Source organism: Citrus sinensis, chromosome 3 (genome assembly GCF_022201045.2).
Source record: "Citrus sinensis cultivar Valencia sweet orange chromosome 3, DVS_A1.0, whole genome shotgun sequence".
Lineage (NCBI taxonomy): Eukaryota > Viridiplantae > Streptophyta > Magnoliopsida > Sapindales > Rutaceae > Citrus > Citrus sinensis.
The window spans coordinates 35,129,946-35,141,144 of NC_068558.1; the positions used below are offsets into that span (position 1 = coordinate 35,129,946).

At 37.8% G+C, this 11,199-nt stretch overlaps 1 protein-coding gene and 1 pseudogene across 1 annotated transcript; one reads left to right on the forward strand and one right to left on the reverse strand.

The window, feature by feature from the left end:
* Positions 1–1,275: 1,275 nt before the first annotated feature.
* LOC102617184 (disease resistance-like protein DSC1) lies at positions 1,276–6,578 on the forward strand. The gene is made up of 7 exons (XM_052437945.1): positions 1,276–1,991; positions 2,165–3,257; positions 3,398–3,703; positions 3,793–4,884; positions 4,947–5,652; positions 6,006–6,083; positions 6,180–6,578. The coding sequence occupies exons 1-6, from the start codon at positions 1,495–1,497 to the stop codon at positions 6,011–6,013; spliced, it is 3,702 nt and encodes a 1,233-aa protein (XP_052293905.1). The 5' UTR covers positions 1,276–1,494; the 3' UTR covers positions 6,014–6,083; positions 6,180–6,578.
* Positions 6,579–7,264: 686 nt separating this feature from the next.
* Positions 7,265–10,534, reverse strand: LOC102624009 (protein STABILIZED1-like; annotated as a pseudogene).
* Positions 10,535–11,199: the final 665 nt, after the last annotated feature.

Genomic DNA, 11,199 nt, shown 5'->3' on the forward strand with positions numbered 1-11,199 from the left:
TTGTTGGGTTGAAATTTAAAAAATATAAACGTATTGAATGTAGGGATGGCAACGGAGTGGGTATTATGGGGGGATACCAATACATGTACCCATACTCGTTTGATGGTGGACATCCCCGTCACCGAACCTTACTCCTTGTGGGTTTGAACGGATATAAGTCGGGGATTTCTCGTTAAAAAATATAGATACCCATCATCTTCCCCTATCCCTTATATCCTCTTTTAACTTAATGATTATTAAGTTTAATTTTAATTAATATATTATTAATATAAATATTAAATCTATTTAAATAAAAAAAAAAGAAAATTGCTTAATAGTTGGAATAAAAATGTGATGAGATGGCTAATACAATTTAGAATACAAAATCTAATTAAATTGTGAATAGGATACTTCCCAAGTACATAAATAAATCAAGGAAAAAAAAACATAGGTTCCTAGAATCCTAATTCCAAGTTCCAACAAAGACACATAGTGGGTTTGGAAGATGGTGAAGGATCAGTAGAGAATTTAGAGGAGTTAATGCAATAGGGAAAAAGGAAAAAAAAATGTATTATCCATATGGCAACATTATAATGTCGTAATTAGGCCTCTAACGATAACAATTAATAGAGATGATTAGCCATTAATTATCGGCAGTCGGAATATTCACATTTTAGCCTTTTAGGATTTTTATATTTAGATTTAGCTGTTAATTAATAATTTTAGCTTTTAAAAACTAACAAAAAAAAAAAATAATTAAACGGCTTTACGAGCGGATACAGATTTTAGTGTTTAATACCTCCATCCTACCCATCCAATTAACGGGTATCAATAATTATACACGTACCCAATTCTTTTTTATAAAACAAAAGAAAAATTAGACTTGACACCCGAGCCTAATATAACTGGGCCCCACGCGCTTCCGTATCCGCAAGGATTTTTTACCTGCCTAGATTGAACGGAACTGAATTGAACCGATTTTCAAATTAAGTCAGTCACGAGCGTGTCGCGTGTACCAATTAATGTCATGTCCATGTCAAATATGTACTTCTAATGGCAGTTATTTTGGCACGCCTCCCTAAACAGCAAAGCCAAGGTTGATAAGGCTGGTTTATTTATGGCCACTTCTTTATACGTGATTGTTTTAAAGATTGTCAACTAGGCTTTCGACAATACGACTGTGTGGGAAAATGGAGTTAGAAAGTCAAAATCAGATAGATAATTTGTTAATATTTTTTCGCGGTGCGCTTTCAAATGGTACGTGTATAATTAGACCGCCGGTCATGAATAATCTGGATATAAAGTCAGAGATGCTGACATTTTGCTTTGAACTTTAGCAACCAGCTGATACTGACTTTTCTGAAAACAATGGTCAACCAACTGTTTGGTAAAGTGACTGTTTTTATGTTACGGTATTCTGAAGAACATGATTGAAGAGATTGAATCCTCTTTGCAAAGACTGCCTACTCTCAACAATTTCTCTTTCTGTGAAAGAGCATCTTGAAGAATTTGTTTATGGCTTCATTAGTATCTTCGTGTTCTTCTTGCATTGCTACTCAATATAAATATGACGTCTTCCTCAGTTTCAGAGGGGAGGATACTCGTGATAACTTCACTAGCCATCTCTATGCCGCCTTGTGTCGGAAGAAAGTAGAAACTTTCATTGATGAAGAAGAACTCGAGATAGGAGATGAGATTTCGCCTGCCTTGTTGATGGCAATCAATGCATCAAAGATTGCAGTGATCATTTTCTCAAAGCACTATGCTTCTTCCAAATGGTGTCTCAATGAACTTGTTGAGATTCTTCAATCTCAGAAAACAAATGGGCAAATGGTTATTCCGGTTTTCTACCATGTAAATCCATCCTATGTGCGGAAGCAGACTGGAAGTTTTGGTGAAGCTTTTGCTGAGCATGAAAGTCGTTTCACGGAGATGCCAGAGAAGGTTCAGAAATGGAGGGATGTACTCACAGAAGCTTCCAATCTATCTGGCTGGGATTCCATGAACATCAGGTAACTTATAACTCTTTCATGTGTCTATTACTATTAATAGAAAAACAAATAATTACAGTGGAACTATTTATGTGTTATGAAGAATGAAAGTAGAAAAACTGATTTGCTTTTAGCATTTTTAGTCCTAGTCTATTTTATTTGGACTCATCGTCAGTAATCTTTTCAACTGGCAGGTCCGAGGCCAAACTTGTTGATGAAATTGTCAAAGATATATTGAGGAAATTGGAACACATATCACCCTCAATTGATTCTAAAGGCTTAGTTGGATTAGATTCACGAATTGAGCAGATAAAGTCACTTTTATGCATGGGATCATCAGATTTTAGAGTTATAGGAATTTGGGGCATGGGTGGTATAGGCAAAACAACACTAGCTGGGACTATTTTCAATCAAATTTCCTGTGAATTTGAGGGTAATTGTTTTATGGCAAACGTAAGAGAAGAATCAGAAAAATGGAGTGGACTAGTACATTTACGAGAGCAAGTCCTTTCTAAATTATTGGAAGAAAATCTTAAAATAGGAGCTCCCGCTATACCCCTGTACGTTAAGGAGAGACTCAAGCAAACGAAAGTTTTTATTGTTCTTGATGATGTTAATAGCTTTAGACAATTAGAATATTTAGCCGGGGGGATTGATCAATATGGTCCAGGAAGTAGAATAATTGTAACCACTAGAGATAAGCAAGTGCTTGATAAATTTGGAGTAGACAATATATATAGTGTTGATCATTTCACCCATGACGAAGCACTTGAGCTCTTTTGTAACCATGCCTTCAGACAAAATACTCACCCTCATGATCTTATGGTGCTCTCAACAAGGGTAGTAGATTATGCCAAAGGCAATCCATTGGCACTTAAAGTGTTGGGTTCCTTCTTCTATGGAAGGAGAAAAGTAGATTGGGAAAATGCATTGCACAACCTAAAAAGAATTTCTGGCAGAGATGTATATGAAGTGTTGAAAATCAGTTATGATGAATTAAATTGGGAAGAGAAGAATATATTTTTAGATATAGCATGTTTTTTCAAAGGGGAGGATAAAGACTACGTGACAAGGATACAAGATGATCCTGATTTTGTGCATTATGTATTGAATGTCCTCGTTAATAAGTCACTCATAACAATATCGAGTTACAACAAGCTAGAAATGCATGATTTATTGGAAGAAATGGGTCGTGAAATTGTTCGCTGTGAATCTGTCAAAGAGCCCGGCAAACGTAGCAGGTTGTGGCATCATGAGGATATCTATCATGTATTGAAGAAAAATAAGGTGAGAGCCTACTCAGTTTGACTTCGTCCTTCAAGACTATATACAATCAAATTTCCTTTCTTAAGACGAACTCTTTAGATAGTTTATGAAGCTCATGTTGATTCTATACTGACTCATACTTAATTTTCTTTGATTTTCAGGGAACTGATTCAATTAAAGGCATATTCCTAGACATGTCAAAAATAAGAGAGATACATCTTAGTTCTGGAGCCTTTGCGTGTATGACTAATCTTAGAATGCTCAAGTTCTATGTGCCCAAGCTTTCCAAACTTTCAGATGTAAAAGTGCATCTTCACAATGGTTTAGACTATCTTTCTGATGAGTTGAGATATCTCCATTGGCATGGATACCCTTTGAAAACATTGCCGTCGAATTTTAGTCCGGAGAATCTTATTGAACTTAATCTACCTTATAGTAAGGTTGAACAAGTGTGGGAAGGAAAAAAGGTATGATGTCATACATAAAATTTATTGTTCTCTATGGAATTATAAAACTTATGATAGTAAATCACTGTAGTATTTGATTTTTTTTACAGGAGTCTTTCAAGTTAAAATGGATTGATCTTCATCACTGCCAATACCTGATTAGATTCCCGGACCCCTTAGAAACCCCAAATCTTGAGAGGATACGCCTTTCGGACTGCATAGGCTTGCCTTGCATTCCCTCATCCATCGAGAATTTCAACAACCTTAGTATCTTATGTTTGCGGGGTTGTGAGAGTCTTAGGCGATTTCCAAGCAACATTCATTTCAGATCTCCCATTACTCTTGATTTTTCAGATTGTCTTAACCTCACAGAGTTCCCACAGTTTTCTGGGAATATAAAGCAGCTATATTTATGTGGGACAGCAATAGAAGAAGTTCCTTCATCAGTTGAGTGCCTAACTGAGCTTGCTGAGCTATACATGAGGCAATGTACACGGCTGAAAAGTATATCATCTAGGATTTGTAAATTGAAATCTCTTCATTTGCTTAGCCTCGACGACTGCTGTAGACTTGAGAGATTCCCGGAAATCACGGAGACAATGGAATGTCTAGAATATTTTTCCTTGGCTTCAACAACAATTCAGGAGCAGCCATCTTCAAATGAAGACAGAATTCTACCATCCTCCATTGCAAATTGGAGTTATGGATGTAGAGGTTTGATATTACCTCCTTTACCAGGTTTATCCTCTTTAACAGGACTGAACTTAAGCTTTCGTAATATAACAGAAATCCCTAAGGATATTGGGTGTCTATCCTCATTGCGAACTTTAGATCTAAGGGGAAACAATTTTGTGAGTTTGCCTGCAAGTATCAAGCAGTTTACACAGATGGAAGAACTTATCCTGAGCAATTGTAATTTGCTTCAGTCATTACCAGAGCTTCCACCAAGTCTAATATTGTTAGAAGCAAGGAATTGCAAGCAGCTCCAGTCTTTACCGGAGCTTTCGTCATATTTAGAAGAATTGGATGCATCCAAGCTGGAAACACTGTCTGAGTACTCCGATGTCTTTGCACAGCCCAGAATAACGTTCACATTTACAAATTGCCTTAAATTGAATCGAAAATCATACAACATTTTGGCAGATTCGGAGCTAAGAATGCAACATATGGCAACAGCGTCACTAAGACTATTCTATGAAAAGGTAACATTCTCTCTCACTACCGTCTCTCTATCACTCTAGAAATACTTATTTTCATGTTGCAGGTATTTGATGTACCTCCTCAATTCAGCATTTGTTTACCTGGAAACAGAATTCCTGACTGGTTCAGCTATCAAAGTTTAGGATCCTCAATAACTATTCAACTGCCTCAGTGTAATAGAAGATTTATAGGATTAGCTCTTTCTGTTGTTATTGAATTTGAGGAGGTCTTTTATCGTGGATACTGTTTTGGAGTCAGATGTGAGTACCAATTTGAAACCAAGACACTTTCTGGAAACCAAAAGGGCGATTGGGTTTGCTATTTGACTTCTGCCAGTGACTATAAGGTTGAGGAGTTGTTAATTTACTCAAATCACGTCTTACTTGGATTTGATCCTTGTTTGAATATTCAGCTACCAGACGGTGACCTCCATGCAACTGCCACATTTCACTTCTCTCTTCTCTGTGATGACTGCATCAACCCAGAGAACATAATTGGTTGCAAGGTCAAATGTATTGGGGTGTGTCCACTAACTGCAAATACCAATGAGACCAAATCCAAAATTTTTACAGAGAATTCTGCTACCTCCAGTGAAGAAGAATGCACTAAAATAAGGAAATTCCACAATGTCAGTGACTATCATAAGGTCCATGATTGGGCCAGCACCAAGGGAAGTACTGGGATTATTTGCATATCTGGAGAGGAGAAATTGGAGCCAAATCTGAAGAGAATTTGCAGAGAAAAAGACAAACCTAATTCTATTTTCTCATGTAAGTCCAACGCTATTTCTCCAGTTTTTATGTTTTGATTTGTTTTATAAATCTATAATTCTATTGAACGTTAATCCTAAATTGTGTTATATATAGCACAATTGTGGCACAATTGTGTTTAGTATTTATATATCATTTTCTGTGTCTTATTACTGATTCAAATTCTGTTTTTGCTTTTTCATTGTAAAACTAATTATTTTTGAAAAAATGTACAGTTGTACTCCGCTTTCAAGGTGCAAAACTTTTTATTTTGGTTAGGCTTTGAAAGCTTACAAATAGAGTATATTTGCTCTTTGTTTAACATACAATTTATTTCATAGGAATGATGCGTTTATGTCATTTGGTAAATGCAGACGTGTAGAATTTGTAAGCCTGCATTGAGGAAACAATCTTAATCATTTTTGTGAGGTGCATCCATTTTGAAACTCCAGGTATCTCATTTATCATTCCTTTTTCCTCCTTTAATTTCCATAACTTGTGTTATATCTAAGTGGATATTCCTGACTTCTGCATGTTTTTTGATGCAGTTGGGACTGTATGTCAAGTTGTCAACGTCATTTTCAATCTGATTCCTGAGAAGATATAAGAGAAAAGGGCAACAAAGAAAGCAAAAGTCGGCTCCTATGTACCGTTAGTTAGCATATGATTTGATTCTCTGTTTGATTATCCTGCGATTTTAGTTGCTATAAAGAGAAATTGAATTGAATGTGCCAACAATATGCTAATGGAGAAGCATTCAAATAGCCATGAAGTTTGAAATTAGTGGTGTGAGTGCAGTTTCCTATCTCTATGTTTTGTATGACTTTTGCAAATGTGAATGAACATGTGCAGTTTCCTATCTCTATGTTTTGTATGACTTTTGCAAATGTGAATGAACATTGTCATTTATGTATATTCATCAATCGACACAACCTAAAATTTTCTAATTTTGGTTATTATCGTACCAATGCAGATAGACAGTATGTGCCAAGGAGCTGCATTAATAAAACTTTAGAAAGTCAGTGGACAAAATAACTGCATTGTTACAATAGAATCAAAATTGCATTCTGATGAAAGGAATTTCATTTTAAATTTAAAAAACAAAATGAATGTTCTTGCGGCGTATGCTTCCTACACCAGACAAAACAAACAGTTAGGCTCCCTGCAAGCAAATACAAACACTTTACTTCTAGGCCGGTCAATTGAAGCCGGACAATCCTCTCCCATTTGTTGTTAGATATGTGGCATTTTTCAGGTTAGAAGCAAACAACAGAATACTAAACTTAATTAAATTTGAAAACAATACTGTTGATAATATAAATGGATACCTGCGAGAAACTGTTGAATTGACAGGGATCAAAAACAGCCAGCAGAAGTTCATGTTCAATGAAGGTTCTTAATTAATTCAAGCCTAAACAGCGTTTAGCCCAACCATTCTATTAGGATTCACACTAAGTACTAGCACGAGGCCCTTACCATATAACTAAACTGTTAGCTCATCAAGTTATTTAACAAACTTCTCTGATCTCCAGGTGAGCACATCAACTAAACATTCTGCAAAGCAAAATCCAACAGTAGCCCTCTGGGTTGATAAAACAAAACAGTTTGTACAAAGTGGATGAAAAACAAAACAACATCCTAAAGCCAAGATCATTAAGATTAAGCATGTCAACGATTGCAGCATCTATTAATGCACTCTAATGTTTATTTCAAATCATTAAAATCCTTGTATTGCCATCAAAATATTCATGGCATCCCCCCTCCCATCTCCTAGACATAACATAGATAACATAAATTCAACAGTCAAAAACAAATAATAAAGAAAAAAGAAAAAAAAAACGATCCTAACAAGCTCAAAAGAAACTAGTTTCTACCATTTTCAGCACCACTCTCTCCTCCTTCTCCAAGGGCATTAACCACTTTCATTAAGATTGCTTCAGTTGGGCAGTGAGAGTTCTCCACAGCCTTGGAAATTGCTTGCCATTTCTCACCATGCTTTGGCTCCGCGGCAATGCATCTATTCAGCACTTCCTTCTGGTTCTCGACACTGCCCTGCTGCAACTCAAACTTGTAGTACAATGCCCAGAAATCCCCAGTATCCGGGTCTAGGCTTACTGCCTTGTTGAACCAATTCCTTGCTTTATCAACCTTCCTATCATGCCAAAAAAGCTTGGCCACAGCAGCAAATACGTGGGGATCACGGTCAGATTTTACAAGGGCATCCTTACCTTTACTTTTGCGATCGTGATGGGGAACCATCTTGATTAATTCAGCCCAAAGTATACCACTATTGGGACACTTCTGTAATGCTTTTGCTATAAAGCTATCGGCTTCCTTCTTATTTCCATGCTTTGATTCAGCTCGAATGGTAGCAAGGCAGATTTCAGGGTTTAAAGGATTCTTTAACCTAGCAACACTAAGCACTGCCCGAGCTTTACTTAACCCATTCAGCCCATTCCTCTTCTCCTCCAAATTGGCTAGGGAATACCAGAGTGGTATACAATTGGGACACTGATTACAACCTGACTGATAAGCTTCTTTAGCTTCTTTCAAGTGACCAAGCCGCTCCTCTAGCTGCCCTAGCATCAACCACAGATTAAAAAATGATGGGAATCGTTTCAACCCTTCCTCGATGAAACCCCTCTCCTCTGCATTGTTTCCCAGTTCTCTCTCAACGATTGCTGATTTCATCCAGACTCTCTCTGTACCTCCCATATCTCTTGCCTTAGCAAGAAGCATCCTGGCTCTCTCAAGTTCACGATTCTCAAACTCAAGCTTAAAAGCTGCTAGCCAAATCTCCTCTGAATTAGGTATAGTAGCATATGCTTCTTGAAGGATATCTCTGGCTGCAGGCACATCTCCTGCAAGCCACTTCTCTTTTGCACCCATAAGCCAAAGAACCTCCGCTTGCGGGAAGTAAGTGACTGCTTTCCTCAAAAAAGCAATAAGAGACTCTCTACTCCCATGGGTCTTCTCAAGTTGAGCTGCCTTAAGCCAAATGCTCTTTTTAGTAAAAAATACAGTGCAGGCATGAGAAAAAATGGCTCTGGCTGTCTCAATGGACCCCCTTTTCTTACACTCTTCCGCATCTGCCACCCAAGTCCGTTTCCTATCCTCTTCGTCAACACCAATCTCAATTGTATTTGTAATGATTGCTTCGCAAGTTACCAGACCCTGCTTTCTCTGCAATCTCAGCCTCTTTCATCCATATATCCCTATCAATAACAACCTCCTCTCCTTGCAATGTCCTTATACCCCTCTCAATAATCTTCCCTACCATAGAAGTATTCCCATTAGCCTCCTCCAATTTAGCAGCTGCTATCCATATTGCCCGTTCTTTAGGCAACTTCTTCCTAGCCTTATTAAGCACGCTTCTGGCTACACCATAAGTTTCCAGCCTGGCCAAGGCAAGCCATAACTCCACATCTAAAGGACAGCACTCAACTGCTCTATGTAACAATATCCTAGCTTCCTCCTCACTGGATATCTCCACTAAAGCCTTCCACAACCTAACCGAATCAGGTATTTCATCCAACGCCATTCGCAACACTCTACTCTTATTTGCCTTATCATGGTCTAATTCCGCAGCCTGTAACCACAACCTAACAGACTTCGGAATCTGTCTCACACCCTTAGCAACAACGCCTTTAGCTTCATCAGGCCTAGCGAGCCTGCAAGCTTCCAACCAAACATCCTCATTTTTTGGACACATATTGCAACCTTTTGTTATCAACTTTCTAGCTGCAGCTTCCTCCTTTGCCAGTTCCTCCAACCTTGCAGCCTGAATCCAACCCAATGGTTTTTTTGGGGAATTTTCAGTGACTGCCCGTACTATCCTTCTCGCCTTCAGGATATCACGAAGTTCAGAGTTAGTAGTAATCTTCAAATCATTCATCATAGTCAAGTATCCACTCGGATCAACAACTGTTAGTCCCGTTACAGAATCGGAAATACCATCCAACTTTAACGTTAGAATCTTACCTCTGCCTTCACCGACTGCCGTCAAGTCAGTAACAACAGACTCGGCCCCACCGGCGACCCTGCTCTGGGGTCCAAAGCAATCACATGTTGCTGTTCTTGTCTTGCTTTCTGTAACAAGCTGTTCGGAACTGGCACGAAGCTCTCGAATCTCTTTCTCTTATTGCTCCGCGAATAGTCTCCAATTTCAAGAATGCGCTCCCACTCTTTTGCTTTCACAGTGCTTAACTTTCCCTTCAAATCCACAAATTCCTCTCTAATCGTAGGATTTTTACGACGGTAGTTCTTAATCTCTTCCTCCAACCTCGCCTCTCTTCGGCTTTTTCTTCGGGACTCCATTCGTTTATCGATGGATTCCCACACAGCATCAGCTTCCTTGTCTTCATCATCGTACTCCGAATTCGCAAACAATCCGGCGTCGTTTCCCTCGAAGTGATCGAAATTCTGTTGGTACCCATTATTACCATCATCATCATTATCATCTTCTCCGTCGTCGTCTCTGGGTTTTAGTCTCGGAAGACCAATAATAGTGGAAGGTGGGGCTGTGCGGGCCGGGCCAATGTCGGAGCGGGTAGTGAAGCCGCTGGCTCCACGGCCCGCACCAGCAATATAGTTAGCCGCTGGCTTGGAGTTTAAGAAATCTAACCTTCCCCTGCTGCCGAGCATCACCATTGATGAAGAAACCGGAGAAACGAAATATTGAAATTGTGATATGAATGAACGCACAATGATAAAAATCTGAACTTTAAAATCTTTTTCTAAAAAAAAAAAACTTGTCTTATATTCAGTCGGATTTCCTTGATACACAAGAATAATAAATCAGAATTCGTATAGCATTAGGAACTCTTATAATGTTAAGGAAAGAAACGGCCACCAAATGGTCGTAGTTCAGTTGGCAATATATATTGGGTTTGTGGGAAGAACTGTTCGATTGGGGATGATAAATACTCAGTTGGATATGGATATTGTCCATCCATGTGTAAATCCATGATTAAATGGATTTGTTCGTATCCTTATCCAATGCAAATATCCAGTTGGATATGGATATTACCCACCCGTGTGTAAATTTATGATTTAATGGATTTGTTCATATACATATCTAATATCTAAAAAGATATTTTTCATTTGTGTGTAAATTCATGATTTAATGGATTTGTCCATATCCATATCTAATATCTAAAATTAGATATGGATATGGATTTTATCCACACAAATATAGATATCTATGGATGTTCATAGACATTAAATTAGTATTTCTAAATTTTAAAAATAATATAATACATTAATAAAGTAAAAGTTAATTAATGATGTATTATATTAAAAATTTCTTTTTTATTTTCTATTTCCTAAAATCATTAATTTTAAAAGCTAATTAAAATTATTTTAGAAATTTTGAAAAAAATTGCAGCACAGTTTTGTTGTCGGTGCCTCCGTCTCTTCTGGCGCCATCGCCCCAAAATCACTTGTAGTCAACAAATCCCATACCAACATACTAGAAATTCAACAATCTATTTAAAGGTGGTTTTTGATTTAGAAAATAACAAATGATGGAGGCGCACACGCATCACAAAGAGCCACGACCACCACATG